At 38.2% G+C, this 23037-nt stretch overlaps 2 protein-coding genes across 2 annotated transcripts; both read left to right on the top strand.

Annotated features, from left to right (window-relative positions):
• The first annotated feature begins 488 nt into the window (after positions 1–488).
• On the top strand, positions 489–1303 carry KRTAP7-1 (keratin associated protein 7-1). Its single transcript, XM_007965285.3, has one exon. It carries the CDS (start codon positions 553–555, stop codon positions 814–816), a length of 264 nt encoding a protein of 87 aa, XP_007963476.1. The 5' UTR covers positions 489–552; the 3' UTR covers positions 817–1303.
• A 19806-nt stretch (positions 1304–21109) lies between these two features.
• Positions 21110–21784, top strand: KRTAP8-1 (keratin associated protein 8-1). The gene has a single exon (XM_007965312.3). The coding sequence runs from the start codon at positions 21259–21261 to the stop codon at positions 21448–21450; it is 192 nt and encodes a 63-aa protein (XP_007963503.1). The 5' UTR covers positions 21110–21258; the 3' UTR covers positions 21451–21784.
• Positions 21785–23037: the final 1253 nt, after the last annotated feature.

Below are 23037 nucleotides of genomic sequence, written 5' to 3' on the forward strand. Positions count from 1 at the left end.
AGGAAACTATGTACCCATTAACTAGTTGGTATACACTTGTTTTAAAATGGCACATGGGTGAATTTCAAGAGGTTATAGAATTTCAGTTTGATGTTTCAAAATAATGTTGAAGAGACCTCAATATATGGCTTTGTCTTGGCTTGAAGTGTTTGCATTCTTGCCAAAGCTTTTTTAGTCTAGCTATGTCAGTTGGGAAGAGTTTATAATCAGAGGACTTAAAGAGTCTCACATGATGCAATCAAGAACAGTAGTTAAACTATGGGACTCTGATGAAAAGAATTCGATTGCGTGTCAAGTATGGTCACTGGCTTTAAAACAGTACAGAGAAAAGCCAACAAAAATGTGGGCAATGAGTCTGTGCATTCCTTATAAGCATTTTATTAGAAAAGAATGATATTACCTATGCAAATTAGTGGGAAGATGTTTAGACAGAAGTGTTGTGCCCACCAGCTTGAGGTATAAAAAGCCCTGTGTGGGAAGAGACCTTCATTCACACTTGGGTAGCTTACCCTTCACAATCCATCATCTAAATCCTTCTCAACTGCTGCCACCATGACTCGTTACTTCTGCTGTGGAAGCTACTTCCCAGGGTACCCTAGCTATGGGACCAACTTCCACAGGACCTTCAGAGCCACCCCCTTGAACTGTGTTGTGCCTCTGGGCTCTCCCCTGAACTATGGCTGTGGATGCAATGGCTATAGCTCCCTGGGCTATAGCTTTGGTGGTAGCAACATCAACAACTTCGGCGGATGCTATGGTGGTAGCTTCTATAGGCCATGGGGCTCTGGCTCTGGCTTTGGCTACAGCACCTACTGATGGACCAATGGCTCCAGTGACTACAGGACTCTGAATTAATTCTCTGCACAGAACAACCTGAAGAGCAATGACTGTCTTCCTACATTCCCATGTGCTTGGGTGATACATCTTCTATCTTCTTGCTGACTTCTTGCTGTGGTCTTTGTCTTTGATGCTGCTGGACAAGTCACCCAGGACTCAGGTGCTGAACTGATACTCATCTACAGACAAAGGAAGCAAGATGCATTTTTTGGGTCATACTTGAATTTTAGCAGTGAAACAAGTAGTTTGCCTCTCATGATTGCTCTGCTCATGTATTATTAGCTTCTACATCAACATTAATGTATTACAAATTGGGTGTGGGTAGGAAGGGGATTTTCTGTTAGTCTCCTAATAAATCTATTTCCTTCAGCATAAATATTTTTGTCCTGGTTATTTATTTTACTTTGCTTTTATGAGCTTGAATTCATCAGTCAGTTTAAACCTGTAATGGTTGACTTTAACCAGATTTTATTCTGATTTCAGACTATACAGCCAGGATAGGGTGATGCCTAACCATTTTTAATTTTTATATTGATATTTCAATTTTAAAAACTCCCTGGAAATGTCCCAAATTTAACCCATATATACTGCAATTGTTGGCATTTCTCAAAGCTGATTATAAAACAGGAATATTTCTTAACTGTTGAATGCTAAAACATGTTTTCTTTTCTCTTTTCCTCAGTGACAAGATTCCATTTTGGTCCATTTCTCCTTTCCTACTGTTTATAGAACTCAGCTCTGGGGAAATGTGAACCCCTTAGGTTGTTGGAAGAATTGGAACTAGATAGACTTAGTTATGAAACTCTATCTTTAAGAGTTCCTAAGATTTGATCATAAAGGGAGGCTAACAACTAAAATCACATATTATTTTTTATCCTTTTTGATAGATGGGTTTTATTTTCTCCACTTTCTTCACCTCTGATTATACATATAACTGGTACTACAAATGAAGTGTTTGTTCTTTGAAATAATGGTTGCCATCAAAAGCACTTGAAATGGTATGCGTTCTACACTTAGAAAATGCTCCCTGTCTTGCTTACTGAAAAATCTTTGCTTTATTGAAGCAAAATACTTTATGTTTGAATTAAAACTCATTCATTCACATATCATGTATTTATTGCACCTCTGCCTGAGAGAAGGTGCTCGATTAATTGTTCACTGACTTTACTTGTTAAATCTCTGCTTTATGGATGCAAAATATTGTATTGTGCAATGTAAAGTTCATTTATTCACGCATCAAGTATTATTGGACCGTGGCCACTGTGTTAAGAGTTTTGCAGTTGTAAAAACACCTAAGAAGAGGTGCTTTTGATCTGAGAAGCTGACTATCTTTGAGATTTATTCATTCAAGAGGTACTCATCACATAGTATAGCACAGCATTGGCTTAAGATTTGGGGACACAAATCTTAGAGATAACTAAAACACAATCGTTGCCCTTAAGAATTAAATACACTTTATTCAATATTTTAACGGCTTTTAATAGTCTCCTATTTTATGTCAATCAATGTGCTGTAAATGACTATCCAGAGACAGATAGATATTCCTTTCTCATTTGCTTCCCAGGACCCAAAATGGAGACAGTCTGTGAAAAGAGCCATGTACACATACGAAGTGTTACAGGCTTGCATAGAAGGGAAGCTTCGGTATGTAAACATGACCATGAGAGGGAGTAAGAGTTACATATCAAGATGGATATGGCTGTGCAACTGGGAAAAAGAATAAGGCTATTTAAAGATGAAATAGGTGATCATCGGCAAGGCTCCAATACATAGGTAGGATGACCTGTTGGTGGAGAGATTCCAGGGGTGCTGAGTACTAGATAGGTGATTTGAGATCTCTACCAACCATGAGACTTTAGCTTCTATCTTTATGACTAACATTTATTTTCTATTTTAAGACCTTAATTGTTTTGTATTTTGTTATTAATTTTTATTTAAAAAAACTTCAAACCTATGAAAAATTTGCTGCAATAGTGCAAAAAAGTCCTGCATTCTCAGATTTACATTTTTCTTCCATTGAATGTATTATTACATATAGTATATATGCTATATAATGTATATGTACAGTGTGTGTGTATCTATCATCTGTCTATGTATGTATGTATCTATGTATCTATCTGTCTGGATAGCCATTCAGAATAGGTGGCAGGTATCATACCATTTGTCTTAAGAACAAAGACAATATAACTATACAAATTAAATATTTAATATTAATAATATACTATTCTCTAACCCAAAGTGCATACTCAAATTTAATCACTTGTCTTACTAATGTCCTTTGTACTTTTCTCCCCCCTACTTTGGGATCCCATCCAGCATTATGTATGTCTCTTTAGTCTTCTCTAATGTGGACCAGTACCTCAACTTCTCTCTGCCTTTCTTGACCTCAACCAATATGAAGAATGCAGGTAGTCATTTCATTTCACAGAATGTATCTTGATTTGGGTTTGACTTTCCTCATGAATAGATTTATATCATGCACTTTTGGTGGAAATGTCATAGAAGTGATGCTTTATCCTTCTCAGCACATTGTATCAGCAGGCACGTTGTGTTGGCTCATGTAGATTTGGTTGACAGTAACTTTTATCACTTGGGGAAAGTTGCATCTTTCAGGTTTCTTTACTGTAAAGTTGCTCTTTGCCCTTCATAACTAATAATTAATTTGTGAGTTGATACTTTGACACTATGTAAATATCTTATTTCTTATCAAGTTTTTACTTGTCAATTTTATGATTCATCCACAAATTTCTAATTTTACATTAATAAATCCCTTTACATTTATTAGTTGGCATTCTACTGTAAGAAAGAACTTTCTCTTTTCTCCACTTACTATTTTTTTGTTTGTTTACTTATATGTGCCAATGCTTATATCAGTATGGGTTCATGGATTCTTATTTTACTCAATGTATAATAATCCAATAATATTTATTTTGATCTTCAAAGTGCCTGGGATTTGGACAGTGGGAATACCTTCGTGCTGGCTTCTATGTCCTCTGCAAGTGTCCCCCATCACTAATTGATCATTTTCTTTCTTTCTGGCTCAATAAGATATTCCTGTCTGGCTCATCTTGAACTTTTCCGCTCTAATCATAGAATCAGGGATTTCTCCCAGGAGCTCTCAGTTTTTTAAATGCAGACTCGTATTTAGAAAGTAAGGGCTGGGCAGCCGGGCGCGGTGGCTCACGCCTGTAATCCCAGCACTTTGGGAGGTTGAGGCGGGCGGATCATGAGGTCAGGAGATTGAGACCATCCTGGCTAACATGGCGAAACCCCGTCTCTACTAAAAATACAAAAAACTAGCCGGGCGTGGTGGCGGCGCCTGTAGTCCCAGCTACTCGGGAGGCTGAGGCAGGAGAATGGCGTGAACCCGGGAGGCGGAGCTTGCAGTGAGCCGAGATCACGCCACTGCACTCCAGCCTGGGCGACAGAGCGAGACTCTGTCTCGGAAAAAAAAAAAAAAAAAAAAAAAAAAAAAAAAAAAAAAAGGAGGAAAGAAAGAAAGGGTAAGGGCTGGGCACGGTGGCTCACGCCTGTAATCCCAGCACTTTGAGAGGCTGAGGGGGTCGGATCACTAGGTCAAGAGATTAAGACCATCCTGACCAATATGGTGAAACCCTGTCTCTACTAAAAATACAAAAATTAGCCAGACATGGTGGCGGGCACCTGTAATCCCAGTTACTCGGGAAGCTGAGGCAGGAGAATTGCTCGAACCTGGAAGGTGGAGTTTGCAGTGAGCTGAGATGGCGCCACTGCACTCCAGCCTGGCAACAGAGTGAGACTCCATCTCAAAAAACAAACAAACAAACAAAGTAAGATATGGGTGCTAAGGGAGCTCACTGCTGTGCTGTCATTGCTGCGTATCATATGCTATGACAATCACTGCTATAACTCTTAATTGTCCTCCCTGATTTAAGAATGACTCACTCAGAAGCTGTGCTGGACTCTGTGTGTGGGAACAGAATTCACTGAGGGGCAAAATTTGCTTATGGTAAGAGAGAGACTGACCTTTTTTTAGGAGGGAGGTCTTCAAATGCTGAAGTGTAAAGGTCCTTTGTGCTGACCAAGTGACTACACCAGTGGCCTCAGTACCCCCTGTTCTTCAACTAGATTTCATACCACCTTTCCTCTGTTTCAGCCTTAATCCTGTCATTTATTCTTACTGTTGTGAGTCTCAGTTCTCTCTGGGAGTTTGAAGGCTCACTCCTTCCTTTAGCTCCCTCTTGTCACAGTTTCTGCTATGGCTTCTCTTTCTTTGTGATTTTCCATCATCTCCTTTGCAACTTCCAGAAATGCAGTTAACTTTTCTTCGGTTGACATTATCCTTGCAGTTCTCTGTCATTGTTGATTTCCACTCTTTCACTCCCTTACTATAATTTAATGTCTTCTGGCAAAGAAGGAGGGCGAAATCTGTTGGGTAACTCTGACATCTTGCACCTAAAAACTATATATCCCTTAAAGAAGGCCAAGAAGGGATTAACAAGTTACAACAACTTGCCTTCTCTTGCAGCAACAATGTGACAGATACAATAATAGACAATTTCACTATTTGCATAATAATTTTTAGTGGTAGATTTTATTATCCACCTATTATTGAAGAAGCCAAAATTCAAAAGTTAAATAATGTGTTTCAGGCTGTATCATTCATTTGTGAAGTAAAGCACTAACATAAGTAAGGAGGGTCTGACTCCAAATCCATTCCTCCACTTTAAACAAACTATACATCACTTTCCAAATTATAGGGCTCTTCCCTAGAAATATCCCTGCTGAATACTTCTTATGCCATTAATAATTATACCTTGTGTTTACATAGTGAGTTAAAAAATACATCCCTAGAATTTTATTTAGTTCTGACAACTATCTTGGGAGATCAATATCATGAAGAAATTGACAGAGACTAAGTAATTTGCCCAAGTGGGCAAATGTTCAACAGGTGAGAAAGGTGAAGCTTGAACAAGCAGCTTTCTTTGTTCCAGTTTAGAAGTCCCATCTCTGTTTACTATTATATCATATTCTCACACTGCACTGTTGAAGCCTGCCAACCAAGACCACCAGGAATACTCCTGTGGACAAACGAAGTTGGATTTATTAACTTGTTGCCACAACAGAGACCTCACAACAGGAGAAACAGCAAGATATCTCAGTAAGACAGTGTGAGGAGGGTTTGTTACAGGATTTGGGCTTGAATTAGTTAATTTTGGAGAAGATTAAAGGAAGCGGAGTCTCTTCTAGATTGCACACTGTATTAGTTCCAGAGCATCAAGCAAGGCAGAACATTAATTATATGTTTGCCAATTTGACCTTAATTAATTGTATTTGTCCATTCTCACATTGCTATAAAGAACTACCTGAGATTGAGTAATTCATAAAGCAAGGAGGTTCAATTGGCTCATGGTTCCATAGGCGGTATAGGAAGCATGGCTGGAGAGGCCTCAGGAAACTTACAATCATGGTGGAAGGCCAAGGGGAAGCAGTCACATCCTACATGGCTGGAGCAGGAGGAAGAGGAAAAGTGGGAGGTGCTACATGCTTTTAAACAACTCTGAAACTCCTGAGGACTGTGTCATAAGACAGCACTAGGAGGATGGTGCTAAGTCATTAGAAACCACCTTCATGATCCAATCACCTCCCACCAGGCCCAACTTCCAATATCTGGGATTACAATTCAACATGAGATTTGGGTGGGGACACAGAGCCAAACTATATCACTGATTTTATCAAGATTCTCTAGAATTTTCACAAGCTTTCCAAAAAGATTTTAATAATTATTAGGCTCTATTCTTCATCTTGATACCAAGTCCTTAGATTTTCCCTTCTCACTGCCTCTAAGAAATCCTTTCAGGACTTCATTCCTGATATTTCTACCTCAGTTCACACCCGCATCATTTCCTGCCTGGGTTACTAGCCCAGCTACTTATACATTCTGCCAGGCAGTCTCCAATCCATCTTCCATGCAGCAGGCACAAAAATCTCTCAAAATGCAAGTTTAATTATGTAGCTTTTTCTGCAAACTCTTTGGTGACTTTTTTATTTATTTCTTACATCTTTCAGGACAATGATCAAGTAGAGGCTCACATCTACCAATTTTTCTAGCCTTATTTCCTACTTCTCCTTAACATGCTTCCTTTTCCCCTGCAGTGGGGACTATCACAGGTTTTTGTTCCCTTCTGTACTCTTCAATCTAGTGAACTCCTATAGATCCTTCAAAAGATCTTCCTCCACCTCAGGGTGCTTTCCTTTTCCCAGTTGAAAAGTCTTATCTTTGTTTACTTTGATGTCATATTGTTCACACTTCACTGTTGAAGTCCGCTAACCAAGACAACCAGAAATACACCGATAACCAAACAAGTTAGGCTTATTAACTTGTTGCCACAGTGGAGATCACAAAACATGAGAAACTGCACGATATCTCACTAAGAGGGTGTGAGGAGGGGTTCATTATGGGATTTGGACTTGAATTAGATGATTTTCCAGAAGATCGAAGGAGGCAGAGGTCTCTTCTACATTGCATACTGTATTAGTTTCCCATTGCCACTGTCACAAATTATCACAAATTTAGTGGCTTAAAATAACACAAATTTATTCTTGTATAGTGCTGGAGGTCAGAAGTTCAAAATGGGTCTTATTGGGTAAGACAACACCAAATCAAGGTGTTGGTAACACTGCATTTATTCTGGATGACCTAGAGCAGAATTCATTTCCTTGCATTTTCCACTTTCTTGAGGCTGCCCCCTGGCTGGATGTCCAGGCACCCCATTTCTTTGGCCTCAAGCACCTCATCTGTCAAATGTATGTCCTGTTCCTGACCTGCTGCCTCTGCTTGGGGGCCAGGGTTGGGGTAAAGGGGTTTAAGAATCAAAACTGATAGCATCTTTCCCATGCTTAAAACCTTTTTTTGGCTCCACATTGCCCTCAAAATAAAGACGTGTGTCCTGGATGTGACTGTGTGGGCTGGCCCTGCCTGCACCCCAGCCCCCCGAGGCATTTCTTGGCTGTGTCCCTTATGTCTTCAAAGACAACAGCACATCACTTTTCCAGCTCTCTCCTTGATTCTGATACTGATACAGGAGTCTCCTGTCTTCCCCTTCTATTTATAAGAACGCTTGTGATGACACTGGGTTTTCCCAGGTAATCCAGGATAATCTCCCTAACTTAAGGTCAGTAGATTGGCAACCTTAATTCAGCCTTGCTGTATAACATACAGGATTAGAATGATGACATCTTTAGGTAACATTATTCTGCCTATCGCAGCCTCATTCTAGGATCAGCTGTTTCAAAGGATTTCATTTAGGAGGTGGAACAAGGCTACGTTTGTAATTGGTAAAGCAGCAGCAGTCACCAAAGGTAACGTGTAGTCATCGCTGTGGTTTGTGTGGCTCACTGCACTTGTTTTTCTCCCTTCTCGGACATGATTACAGAGGGGTGTTATTTTTGTCTCACTCCGTCATCATCACAGCCTGACCTAATCTGATTTGGTGTTCTGGAAGTTGCAGATGGGAAGTAGGGGACACTCTGGTTTACCATTAGTGTTATCAGGGCTGCTGTTTATCTTTCTTAATGGTGCCTTCATTAGCTGATGGCTGTGATTCCCTCATTACATGATGTATTCTGTAGGTTCTTTGAGGTCAAGCACCATGTTTTATTCAATGTTACATCACCTGTGCTTTGGATCCCAGACATTTGATTTTTTTTTTTTTTTTTTTTTTTTGAGACTGAGTTTCTCTCTATCGCCCAGGCTGGAGTGCAGTGGCACAATCTTGGCTCACTGCAACATCCACCTCCTCTTTTCAAGCGATTCTCGCACCTCGGCCTCCCGAGTAGCTGAGATTACAGGCACCCACCACCACGCCCAGCTAATTTTTGTATTTTTAGTAGAGACGGGGTTTCACAGTGTTGGTCAGGCTGGTCTCTAACTCCTGACCTCAGGCAGTCCACCAGCCTTGGCCTCCCAAAGTACTGGGATTACAGGTGTGAGACTCCACGCCCAGCTGATAAATTTTTGAATGAATATAATTATTTAAAACCGTAGAGAAAAAAACCCAATTCCTTGTTACTTAAAATATGGCCTGCAGGCTGGGCATGGCGGCTCATACCTATAATCTCAGCACTTTGGGAGGCCAATGTGGGAGAATCACTTGAGGCCAGGAGTTTGAGACCAGCCTGGGCAACATGATGAAACACCATCTCTACCACCACCACCACCACCAACAACAAAAGCAAAAATTAGCTGGACATGTGGGTGTGCACCTGTAGCCTCAGCTCTCAGGAGTCCGAGGTTGGAGGATTGCCTGAGCCTGGGGAGGTTGAGGCTGCAGTGAACCATGATCACGCCACTGCACTCCAGCCTGGGCAACAAAATGAGACCCCGTTTCCGAAAAATATGATATGCAGACAGGAAACATCGGCATCACCTTGTGTTTGTTCAAAATTCAGAATCTCAGGTCTCTCCCCCATTAAATTAGACTCTACACTTTAACAAGATTCTCAGGTGATTTGTGTGCACATAAAGTTTCAGGACTGGCCCAGTTCTGTTGACTCTTATCCCACAGGAATCAGAAAAGGAGATACTTCTCACTGTTGATTCTTAAAAGAATTGATAAAATAGTATTAACATTTTTATCAAGAAAAGAAAGTTTTCTCTTTTTTATTATTTTTCCTATACTTTTGTTCTATTTTTTTATTGCTATTTACAGAAAAACCAGATTATGTTTTTTCATTTCCATTGAAGATAGAGGAAAAGTACTTAAAATTGTAGCAGGAGAGGCTTCTATTAGATAAAGGGACATATTTCCAGATTCTAAAGCTTGCTAGGCAAGGAATTCTTTGGGTATTCTATAAAACTAAACATGGTAAGCATTGTTGTCTCTGAAAATAAGCTGTTATTTCTCAGACACCAATTCCTTTTTAGTGACTTGCCTCTGGGGCTTCTGACATTATCTTCGATAATAGTATTTGCGCTACCGTGTCCTGTTTCTTTTTCTTCCCTTTCCAATCATCCTCCCCTCTTAGTAATCTACTTTGCAAGTGTGCCCTCTGATTTCCATTTTGAAGCTTCCATATCTAATGTGCTGGGGTGCAACTTCAGAATTTTTAAGACTTTCCTTATGAACAACCTTAAATTTTAAGAAAGAAATCTTTGGAACTGGTCATACTTTTTGGTTAAATTTAAATTTTATTTTATGTTTAGTTTTGCTCAGCAAAGACTTTGATGACATAATGCTTTGAGCTTGCCATTTCATTTGCTGTTTGGCAGTAACAGGAAGCATTTTTTAAAGGTTGTCAGAAGGATTTGCCCTTTGGTCTTCCACAGGCCAACCTGGGTAATGGTAAATGATTTGAAGCATCATGATTCTATTCTTCAGTGAAATCGTCTTCACACTGAGGTGGTACAATTGACCATATCTGTTACCCTTTCCACTAACACAGCTTGCAGGCTGGTGCTTTAATTTAAATTTATACACATTTCCAGTTCCTGGCTCTAACTCTGCCTTGGTGTCACAAGAAGAGGACCTTAATTCCTCTGTTTTGCATCCCCAAGAATAGAGAATAGATGCCAAAACTGACCTTCTTATCCTACCAGTGATGAAAAGTGTGCAGCAGAAACATGCCATCCTTTGAACTGCTTTTTCATGTTCATTATAAATCACATGTAAGGTGTTTCTGAACAGAGTCCATGAATCTACCATGCATCCAGGCATTGTTGTGGTATCACGTTATTTCTTAAGAAAACCACATAGGTTCTGCATCAAATGAAGTTAAGCTTCATTAACTAGATGCTTGCTGTGATAATTAACCACACAGCCTCACAAACGTGGCTTATCCCTCAAAGTGCTGTAGTAGCAAGGTACTAAAATTGTGTCTTAAATTAGCCTAAGTCTTGGTCAGCAAGTTCTGATCCTGTCATGTGACAGTTTTTTTTTTTTTTCTTTTTAATATTGCCTGGCAATTTTATTTGACTTGGTGTGATTTTTGACTTCAGACCAGGTTTCTTGACCTTGGCTCTATTGACATTTTGAGCTGGGTAATTCTTTGTATTGTGGGAGCTGTCCTATGCATTGTAGAATGTTTGGCAGCATCCCTGGCCTCTACCCATTAGATGCTAAGTAGCACCCCTTCCCACCCTGAGTTACGACAAACAAAACTGTCTCCAGACATTGTCAAATGTCCTCTTGGGAGCACAGTTGCCCATAATGATGTCACATCAGCTCTAGTCTTAGACATTAAGCCTGGCTAAAAGAGTGTCTCTGTTTTCTCCTTCACCATTTCACATTCATCCCATTTTATGTTGTATGTTTTGCTAAAGAGGACGCCTTTTCAGGTACCTTATTAAAGAGCACTGCACATTTCTCAAAGTTTGACTACAGCACCACCTTTATTGGAATCACCTGGTCTGCTTATTAAAAACGCAGATTCCTCGGCCCCACATGAGACTCATGGAATCAGAATCTAAAGGAATGGCGCTCAGAAATATTTATCTAAAACAAGTATCCTGGGAGATTCTTGCACAGATTAAACTTTTAAAACTCTTACGATATTCTTGCAAAGGTTTCAACATTTCTGTGATTCCTGTCACTGCATTTTGTTTTTCAAAGTGATGGCAGCTGGAAGCTCATTCGTTTGTCTTAGTAGGAATGTGTAATAAGATGAGAAAAAGCACTCTCCGTAGTCGCATGCCTAATTGACCAAATTCCAATGAGAGAGTGTTGAATTGTCATATTTACTCATCAGTGATTTTGATGGCAGAATCATACAATGTTTAGGGTGGCACGTCCCAGGAAGTCAACTCATCCCATTTTACAGTTGGGTCACACTAGGCCCAGAAAAGTGATTTGCCTCAATCCTCACAGCAAGTGAGTAGCCAAGTTAGGTTTAGAACGTTCTTTCATTAATTCGTTCAACTGAAACTTATGGAAAACCTGTATTATGCCCAGTAGTGAGTGAGGCAGTGAGGAATCAAGGCTGATTAAAAACACCATTTTGCTCTCCTGGAAACAAGCATGTTAATGAGGCAGACAGATACCAATCACACAAGAGAAGGTTATGTGGCAACTGCGATGAAGTCCTACAGATACGAGGAAGAGGTTGGCCTACTGTTATGTTACAGATGGGCTCCAGCTAATCAGGAATGGCAGAAAGGTCTCCCAAAGGAAGTGATTGAGCTGGCATGTGAAGGTTGCATGGGAGTTGATCAGGAGGAGAGGAAGGAAGAGAATTCCATACAGAACAAACAGTGTGTGTCAAAGCTTGAGAGTGAGAGGAGCAGGCAAAGTTTGAAGAACTAAAAGACAGCAAAACTTAACGAAGAGGGAGTTGAGAACTTTTAGGTCAGTTTAAAGATTAAACAAATATTATCCAAAAGCAATAGGAGTAATTGAAAGACTTTTTTTCTTGTTTTATTTCTAAGACTGTTACTGATTTTTTCATTTGTTATGTCGAGGTACATGCCTTCTATTCCTAATTTGTTGAGAACTTTTATCATGAGGACTGTTGAATTTTGTCAAATTTTTTCTCTGCATCGATTGAGATGATCAAATAATTTTTATCCTTCATCCTATTAATGTGTAAAGTATATTACGTTGATTAATTTTTGTATGCTGAAACACTCTTGCTTTTCAGAGGTAAATCTACTTGATCATGTGTATGATCTTTTTAATGTGCTTTTAAATTTGGTTTGCCAGTATTTTTGCATCTATGGTCATTAGGGATATTGTCCTGTCATTTTATTTTCTCATAGTGTCCTTGACCGACTGGTATTAGAGTAATACTGGCCTCATAAAATGAGTTTGAAAGTGTTTCTTCCTCTTTAATTACTTGAAGGACTTTGAGAAAGATTGGTATTAGCTCTTCTTAAATGTTTTATAGAATTCAATGGTGAAGCGATCTGGCTCTGGATTTTTCTTTGTTGGAAGATATTTTATTACTGATTCAATCTCATTATTTGTTATTGGTCTGTTAAGATTTCCTATTCATGATGTACTCTTGGTAGGTGGGATGTTTCTAGGAATTTGCTGTTTACTGGAGGTTATCGAATTATTTTGGCATATAATTGTTCACAGTAGTCTCTTACGATCTTTTATATTTTTTGAGTATCAGTTATAATATTTCTTCTTTTATTTCTGATTTTATTTGTCTTTTCCCTTGTTTTCTTAGTCTAGCGAAAGGTTTGTCAATTTTGTTTATCTTTTAAAAAACCAACTCTTAGTTTTGTTGCTCTTTTCTGTTTTTTTAGACTATATTTCAGTTATTTCTGCTCTGATCTTTGTTTCCTTTTTTTCTTGGTAACTTTGGACTTAGTTTGTTCTTTTTCTTTTAGTTCCTTCAAATATAAATTATGTTGTTTACTTGAATTTCGAATTTTTCTTGATGTAGATTTTATTGCTATAAACTTCTCTCTTAGAACTTTTGCTGCATTCAAAAATTTTGTTTTTGTTTTTTTTCTTTTTTTTTGGTGTGTCAAGATATTTTTCAGTCCTCATTTGACCCACTGGCTGTCCAGGAGATGTTGTTTAAGTTCCTCATGTTTGTGAATTTTCCAGTTTTCCTCCTGTTATTGATTTCCAGTTTCATACAATTATAGTTGAAAAAGATGCTTGATATGATTTCATTCTTCTTAAATTTGTTAAGACTTATTTTGTGGCCTAACATGTGATATGTACTGGAGAATGTTCTGTGTGTGCTTGAGAAGAATGTGTATTCTGTTGCTCTTGGGTGGACTATCTGTGTACATCTGTTAGGTCCATCTGGTCTAAGTCCAAGCACAATGTTTCATTATTGGTTTTCTGTCTGGATTATCTATTCATTGTTGAAAATGGGGTATCGAAGCTCTGTACTATAATTATATTTCTATCTATTTCTTTTTTCAGATCTATTAATATTTGCTTTATATATTTAGGAGTTCTGAGGTTGTGTGCATATGTATTTTATAATTATTATATCTATTGATAAATGTACCCCTTTGTCATTAAATAATAAGCTTCCTTGTCGCTTGTGACAGTTTGTGACTTAAAGTCTATTTTGTCTGATGCTACTTCTGCACTCCTTTGGTTTCCATTTGCATGGAATATCTTTCTTCATCTCTTCACTTTCAACCTGTGTGCATCCTTGAAAGTGAAGCGAGTCTTTAGTGGGCAGAACATAGTTGGGTCTTATTTATTTTCATTCAGCTGCTCTATCTTTTGATTGGAGCTTTTAGTACCTTTATATTTAACATAATTATTGATAGGTAAAGACTTACTATTGCCAATTTGTTAATTGTTTTCAGTAAATCCTTTGTTCCTTTCTTCTCTTGCTGTCTTCCTTTGTCAACTGATGATTTTCTATAGTGGTATGCTTTGATTCATTTCTTTGTCTTTTGTATAACTACTACAGGTTTTGCTTTGGAATACCGTGAGCCCCAGATAAAAGTCTATTTTAAACTGATAGCAAGTTAACTTTGATCACAAACAAATACTGGTGCACTTTTGCAGCCTTCTCGACACTTTACATTTTGATGTCAATATTTAAGTCTTTTTTTAAAAAAATCATGTATCCACTGACAAATTATCCTAGCTGCAGTTCTTTTTAATAATTTTGTCTTTGAATCTTTATCCTAAAATTATAAGTGATTTGTTCATTACCACTATAGTGTCAGAATATTCTCAATGTGACTATGTGCTTTCCTTTACCAGTGAGTTGTATATTGTCATGTATTTCCATATTGCTAATTAACATCCATTTCAGCTTGAAGAACTGCTTGTAGCATTTCATGTAAGGCAGGTCTAGTAATGATGGATTCCCTCGGCTATTGTTTGGGAAAGTCTTTGTCTCTCCCTTATTTCTGAATGACTACTTTGTCAAACAAAGTGTCCTTGGCTGGCAGGTTTTTTTTCTTTTAGTACTGTGAATGTATCATTCTATTCTCTCCCGGCCTGGTAGGTTTCTGCTAAGAAATCTGCTTAAACTCTTGTGGAGGTTCCCCTGTATATGATGAATCTCTTCTCTTGCTTTCAAACATCTCTTTGTCTTTGATTTTTTGAGAGTTTATTTCTAATATGTCTCAGTGAAGTCTTATTTGGTTTGAACCCGATCATAGCAGGATTTTTAAAGAGGGAGGCAGGAGGGTCAGAGTTAGTAGCAGGAGATGTGACAACAGAAGTGAGAGATTGGAGTGATGAATGGAAGTGGCCATGGGTCACAGAATGCAAATGCCCTCTAGGAGCTGAAAAAGGTAAGTAAAGGAATTATCCCCTCAGTCTCTGCAGAAGGAGCCAGCCCTGCTGACACCTTGATTTCAGACTTCTGGCACCCAGAACTGTAGGGATAATAAATTTTATTAGGCCCACATTATCTCCTGCCTAAGTAAGTGTGATGGCTTTTGTGGTAACACTATTGATTATTAATCCAATGACCATTTCTCTCTCCCTCTTTCTATGCTTCCAGAGCCTGCTTCACACCATTAAGGCAGAAATGCCAGATGCACACTTTTCCACCTTTCCCTATAACTCAGCCATGAGGTGTGACTCAGTTTTGGACAATGGGCCCCAAAGGAAATCCATGGCGAGACAAATGTGAAAGATATTCCTTCCTGAAACAAAATGAAGAGGAATTGTTGAGAAGAAGCCCTCTTTCCCTTCCTGGTTGTGGATGTTGATGTGTAAGACTGTGTGTGGTAATGTGTGGCATTCAGAAACAATAAGAAACAATTGAGGTAGTACAGTGAATATTGATAGAAATTAATGGATCCAACAGACTTTAAGAAGGTAAAACTGAAAGCATGTTGTGACACATTGGATTTGCACATGCAGGGATGCCCAGGGCGTCTTAAGTATCAGTTCTTCTTATTCAGATGACATCATCCTAGGGTGTGGGTATAACTTGGTTTCATATCAAAAATCAGATGCAGTTTCTGAATATGAGATCCTAGACAATAATAATTAAATTTTACATGCAAGTCAGTAAATTAACTGAAAGAAAGTCACATTTTGAGAGTCATACTATCTGTTTGTCAGGCAATAGTAACTGAAAGGCAAGAGTTAGGATTTTAGATTGGAAGTCTAAGTGAGCATCTTTCTTGGGATAAATAACTTTGCATTCTGGAAGCATGAAGGTGTGTTCATTGTATGCTTCCTTGTAGCAATTATTAGATGTTGTCCTTTAGCTGCTGTTTTATTATCTCTAATTGTCCCAATTACTTTGCAGGGCTTCATAATTGGAGGACCTCAGCAATGAATTACAGGTGTGCCACAGGTGTGGCCGATCTGCTGGATTTGGCAGGATCTCAGGTGTCAGAGGTCCTGGGATGTCTGCCTTCTCTCCATGAGTCTTGTCAAATTCCTCCACTACATTATAAGGATGCATAATGGGAAAAGATTGGAATGTACTGGCCTTTGTTGTTCCTTCTCACAGTGTCTTCTAGGAATGCCCTGTGTCAGAATCCCTCTTGGTGATATTGGGTGATGATCCCAGCAGACAATTACTAACCCTACACTGGTTAAATCTGCCTCGTGAACAATTCTTAAATTCACCCCCTTGCTAATGTTACCACCTTAGTTTAGGTCCACATTATCTCTTGCCTAAGTTAGTGTGATGGCTTTTGTGGTAACACTATTGATTATTAATCCAATGACCATTTCTCTCTCCCTCTTTCTATGCTTCCAGAGCCTGCTTCACACCATTAAGGCAGAAATGCCAGATGCACACTTTTCCACCTTTCCCTATAACTCAGCCATGAGATGTGACTCAGTTTTGGACAACGGGCCCCAAAGGAAATCCATGGGAAGACAAATGTGAAACATATTCCTTCTTGAAACAAAATGAAGAGGAATCGTTGAGAAGAAGCCCTCTTTCCCTTCCTGGTTTTGGATGTTGATGTATAAGAATGTGAAGTGTGCACCTGCTGAGGGAATCACCATGAAGCCAGCCCTGAATACTGACACTGTCAAGGCCTGAAGCAACCCTGGAATTACTTATGTTCTCATTTCCTATTATTTGTGAAAAATAAATTCTTTCTGTTTAATCAACTTTCAAATGGGATTTTTGTTACTTGCAGCCACAAGCATTCCTAATAAAGTTTTAAACAGGTCTTTCTACCTCTGGGGTTTCTTTATTCTAATTCATCCTCCACAGACTCAGAGTAGTGATATTTCTAAGGTGTAAAATTGATCATGTCGCTCCCATCTTAGTGTGTAAAGTGGCTCCTTTGCTTCCACAATACATACAGTCACAGGTGCCCCCTGACTACCTTCCTGGCACCACCTTCCATTAATTATTCTCTCATATCCAAGGCTATGATCCCTCTGAATAATTTGTGGCTCCTGGAAGACACTTGGCTATTTAACATCTTTGAAACTCTGCTTTAAATTACTTCCTCTTTCTGGAATATTTCCTAGATCCAACTATACTCTAGCCAATGTCTACCAGTAAAATATCCCTTTTCAAGACCCAGTTTATGTATCTATCCCCTTCATGCTGAAACATTCCTGCAAGTAGCCCCTACTTCAGGTAGAATCATCCACTGTGTCCTTTATTCCCAAGTCTACAAGGGGAAGCCTCTACAAGGGGCTTCTAGGGTAGAACATATAACAGGTATTTCATTTATTTATAATTCCTCATTTAATTACCATTTCTCATTCATCTTTGGATCTCCAGCACCTACACAATGTCTGGAACATAATACATGCTCAGTAAATGTCTGTAAGAATAGATGTTTAAAAAGATGAATGGAAGATAATTTTTGTACTGTATGGAAGATAATTTTGTATTGTATATATCACTGATATATATTCTAAAACTCATTTAAAACATCCCATTCTATCGCATGAGTCTGAGAGGCAGAGGTTTCAGTGAATCAGGATCATGCCACATACTCAGCCTGGGTGACAGAGAGAGACCCTGTCATAAAATAAAATAATCAAAAACAAAAACAAACCCCTAAACAAAAACAAAAATAAAAACAAACAAAAACATTCTATTCTAATTTAGCTCTCATTTCTAATAAATGTTAATATGCTGAAGGTGTAAACATTATATTTGAAGCCGATATGACTTCATATTTTTACTGTGCACATTGTACGGTAAATTTTTACTGTGCACATTGTAATTGACTCTGTTTCTGAAATTTGTACACAATATATTTCCTGTTCCTTTGTAGAAAGTCAAAAAGCAGAATTTTTTCTTATCTTTATGTCAGGTCTTATTTGAAATCAAAGAAATATGAAAGGTAAAGTCAAATTATTTATTAAACAGCATTTTAGGATTGTTATTAAAAGAGAAGAGGGTCATGAATTTTATCCAAGCCAATAAATATCTAACAATGATTAGTTTATTACTGTGCCATTTAACATGTGAGAATATATTTTTCTCTTTTGTAAACTTTCAAGTTACATAGCTTATTTGGGGGAAAATTTACAAAAGGATATTTTAACAGCAATTGGTTTGAAATGCTGCTGCTTTCTACTGGGCTGCCTCACAATCACATTTCCCCGCATGTTGGATGGCATTAGAGAGGCCATGGGTATTTTTAGGATCTGGTTAAGGAAAAGCTGAGTCAGTGATATGTTCAGTTTGGGCACGGTGGGATATATTGATGTGTTTTGCGGCCACTTCTGTATCTAATTAAGCTACTTCTAGCCATTCTTATGTGGGAATGGCTCCCAGGAATTCTTCGACCACTCTGCTGATCCACCCACAATGTGTGATGTGAAAATGCAGGACCAGAGGCCCTATCTTAGCCTGAGTTTTTCCCGTGGCATACAGCACAGGATGAGTAGTGAAGGAGAAAACAGTTTGAAATGATGGAGCCAGAAGCTAGCCTGTGGGAAAGAAAACTATTATAGTAGTGTGCCAGCCAATTCATAATACAAATAATATTTTTTCTCTGAATTTTGTAATATTTGTAAGTTTTGTTAGTGTTTTTTTTGTGATTTTTTAAAGCATCTCAACAAATATTTACTTTTGTACTTAATTTTATAATTGTTACATTGTATACTTTTTAACAAATGGGCTTTCAAAAATGTGTACTTCCAAGCTTTATGAAATCCTGACTCTTTCTTTGATAAGCCTATTATCAGAATAAAGCTTTCATAGGCTCAATATAGAATTAAATTCGCTATTAATTTTTAAATGACTTGTTGATAAATGATATGTCTCCCAAAATTTTCTTTTGTTAGAATTTTCTGTAGACTTTCTAGAGAAAAGTCAAGCTGTTCTCTGTAAATAGGGCTTAAGTTTTAAAAAAGACAACATATTTTAATTACTATTCATGTACAGAGCTAGGTTTTGTACTGCAGAAGGCAAAACTAGCATCTTGTCAGATTGGGTAGGCAAATGGGAAAATTCATTTAAATAGAGCATCATAATTGACCTTTGGCAATATTAATTCAAAAATTTTAAATTTTCCGTTAAACAATGCTATCTTTTGTCTAAATTTTTTCCCCCTAACATCAGCTTTTCTATCATGAAATATAGCAATGTGATGCCAGTAGAAACAGAATGTAAATCATTCTATGATTTTTAGGGAATGATCTGTGGTTGAATACCTTTATGTTTTGGGAATAAATCTAATTTCAATTCCCTGAACTTATTTAGCTATAAGCCACATGTTGTGTTTGAATTTTAATTGCTGAATCCCCATAGGCAGGCATCCAGGTTTGCTCACGAAGCAGGGTACTATAGCTGTTTTCATTCTCCAGAATGTGATTATTACACATTGCATATCTGTATCAAAACATCTCATGTACTCCACAAATATATAAACCTACCATGCACCCACAAAAATTAAAAATAAAAAAATTGAGGCCAGGCGCAGTGGCTCACGCCTGTAATCCCAGTTCTTTGGGAGGCTGAGGCAGGAGACTTGCTTGAAACGAGGAGGCAGAGGTTGCAGTGAGTCAAGATTGCACCACTGCACTCCAACCTGGGCAATAGAGCAAGACTCCGCTTCAGAAAAAATTACATATATATATGTGTGTGTGTGTATATACATATATATTTAAAAATGCCTCTGCTGCAATTAATCTAATTTTAATTAATTAGATTTAATTAATTATTTTAATTAATCTGGCTAGTACACTGGCATGGTTTTGAATTTTCCAAGAGTCTCATCTTGTTCTTGGATTCAGCCTTTGATCCCTAGCTGCTGATAGCAGGGAGCAAAGTTACCTCTGGGTTATGAATTAAAATCTAGGGGAGCTCATGTGTAATACATATCTGTTTTGTGGCCTTCTAGAATGATTCCTGTTATCTCTGTGCCTATTTCTGTTCCATGTGTCCTCTTTGGGTATTTGTTCTGTAAGTTCTCTACTAAGTGCCACTGTAAGAAATCTTAACACAGGTGTCTGGGAATAATATATCAGGTCTTATATGATCCAAGATAGTTTTGATCAGCCTTATCCCTCCTTTAACTCATGTTTGAGAACTAACTCTCTGTTTAGAGAGGAATAACATTCCTTTTTTATCCTGGGGTACACGATCATTCTAAAAGTGAAATAACTGATTTCATATTGTCATCTGGTCCTTTATAATATCATCACATTTGTCAGACAATCTGGTTTCATTAGATCTAAGAGAAAAAACATTCTAAATCTTACCATAAATTTTTTTATTCATTTTTCTGTGTTTACCTTGTTAGTTCCAACATTTAGTTTAAAGCATGTTTCAGGTCAAAAAATTAAATTTGTTTGACAATTCAGTACAAGGATTAATCCAAATACTCCATTTTAAAATCTCAATACTATTAATTCGAGCACTCTTCTAGAAATGTGATGTTAGGTATAGTTTAGGAGGGGACTATGATTAAGATTACATTTTTAACAAGTTTCCCAAACACAGTAGCTGTAGATACAGAGAGAAAACAGAAAGACTCTTTCTCATGAGTCTTATTGTACTCGTCTTTCATATTCCAAAAAAGAGAATCCTTGAAGCATGTGAATACTAAGACATGCTTTAATTTTGAGAATTTTGAGATAGACTCACTATCCATTTGTTATTTTATTTATTAATGTATTTAACACCTAGTTATCGAATTCCAACTGTGTGTTGTGGGAATTCAGAGAGCAAGAGGACTGCATAACAGTTAACAACCTCAGAATATTTCTTGATATTATATGCCTGCTTGCAGAGAGTTATATAAGGTCTATAAGACAGAGTGCTTTGAAGTCCTGGCAATAATTTTTTTTTAGGAAGGGAAATAATTTGTTTAAAGTCATCTTCTTCCTGCATTGTATCACATGAGAGCTTTCTTAAGCCACTGTAAAGACATCATAAGCAAGAGCAAAACAAATTAATGAGCTTTTAAGAATGTAAATTGGTGTCAAGAATGAAAATGAGGGCTTTGTATTTTTCACCACCCACCAGAGCCAGGATATATAAAGAAGGTTCTGAGACCAGGAATCCATCCCACTGAGGAAACACACTCCTCTGCTACCTAAGCCCTCCACTCCCGACACCATGCACTGCAACAACTTCTCCGAGGCTGTCTTCCCAGGATGCTACTGGGGCACCTATGGCTACCCGCTGGGATATAGCGTTGGCTGTGGTTATGGCAGCACCTACTCCCCAGTGGGCTATGGCTTCGGCTATGGCTACAATGGCTGTGGGGCTTTCGGCTACAGGAGATACTGGCCATTTGCTCTCTATTGATTGGCTGAAATCCCCGAGGCCTAGAATCTTCTCTCCCTTGAAGGCTGAGCAGCACATCTCCAGGTTCCCCTGTATCCACTCCTTCAGTCCTCATTTGCTCATCAACCTCAGAGACACTGCCTTCCAACTTACCTCCAGTCCCAGGGGAGGAAAATGAAAAAGGAGACGCTTCCTCAAGCTGCCTGCCCTGGCTGATGTTCTCTGGGACGTTTTTGGAAACTTGACCTCCTACTTGTCACACACTACTTTTGAAATTTTCATGACACTCATGACTTGTCATGATGAAGTCATGGCTATGTCTATCAAAATCTCAATAAATTTATCTCAACTGGTATAATATTCTCATGCTAGAGTGAAGTTTCCTTTCTTGGTGTGTGGCATATTTTCTGTTACATTGGGAGTGGTGGGGGGAAGTGAATTTCTTTTTCTCATGTGGGCATTAGGAACAGTGAGAAAGCAAAGAATTATTGATCCCGTGTGATTAGCAGGTAAGAGGGTGGGTTGCAGGAAACGAATAAAAAGGTTGCCTGTTTGAACCTTCTTAAAATTTTATGATGCCCACCTCCAACCCAATGGAGCACCATTTATTGCTCAGGGTGCCCTTCTTATCTCACTACTACTTCTCCTCCGTGAGAAAACCCAACACAGGAGGAACTTTTTCAGTCACTTCCATGTTAGTCCAAATGGAACCCACCGCGTTCCCTTTCCCAGGGTCTAAGGATCATAGACAAAAGTACCATGTCCCCTAATGAAGGATTCTGGAGCATTGAGTAATAGAGAAGCCACAGACATCCTTTGGAAATCAGAGTTTTTTAGGTGAAGGGATAAACCTCCTGTATCAAACTATCTAAGGTGTCTATTTTGTAGCTTAGAAGCACCCAGGTTATTCACAACCATGGCAAGTTTCTTAAAGAATCAACAGCAGATAACGAGTTTCACTCTTAAAATATATGAACTGTATTGAATATTTCTGAAGATATATCAACTTTTCTCTGTGTTCCTTTAGAGAACGGAGCAATTTCCTTTCATAAGCCAAATAAAAAATGTCTCAATCCTTCTATTGAAAACATCTTACGTATAGTACAAATATTCTTGGTGGTAACAAGATTTGGCTTAACCCTGCTTTTTTATTGAATATGTGCAAGTGATTATATTGCATATGGTTCACTTTGTAGTTAAAAATATAAAGACTATTTGGAGAGGTCATTTCAGAAGAGAGTGTTTTCTCCACCATACTTTATCTAATATATATCTTTTTAAAAAAATCAGTAAATATTTGATCATTTTCCTTTTTCGCAATAGTAGACAAGGTTACAGCCAACAAAATCTCCAGTTTGCAACTTTCTAGCAGCCACGTGTTAATTCATGTTGAGAACTGTGAATTAATTAAACATGCAGGTTAAAATAGAACAGAAAAAGAAAAGCGGGATTTTTCAGAAATTAGAGCATCAGATCAAAATTAGAAGGTTATCAGTCTGTTCTGTAATGATGACTGACTTATATAAAAATTTGGGCTTGAAGGGGCCTCAGAGAGCACCTCATCTAGTGTTTTGGAAATTTCTGTATGCAGCTACCTGAGTAGCTGAT

The sequence above is a fragment of the Chlorocebus sabaeus genome, chromosome 2 (assembly GCF_047675955.1).
Source record: "Chlorocebus sabaeus isolate Y175 chromosome 2, mChlSab1.0.hap1, whole genome shotgun sequence".
NCBI classification, from domain to species: Eukaryota; Metazoa; Chordata; class Mammalia; order Primates; family Cercopithecidae; genus Chlorocebus; species Chlorocebus sabaeus.

Excerpts from the sequence above, each read along its gene's own strand:
- KRTAP7-1 (XM_007965285.3), top strand. The coding sequence starts at position 553 with ATGACTCGTTACTTCTGCTGTGGAAGCTACTTCCCAGGGTACCCTAGC.
- KRTAP8-1 (XM_007965312.3), top strand. The coding sequence starts at position 21,259 with ATGCACTGCAACAACTTCTCCGAGGCTGTCTTCCCAGGATGCTACTGG.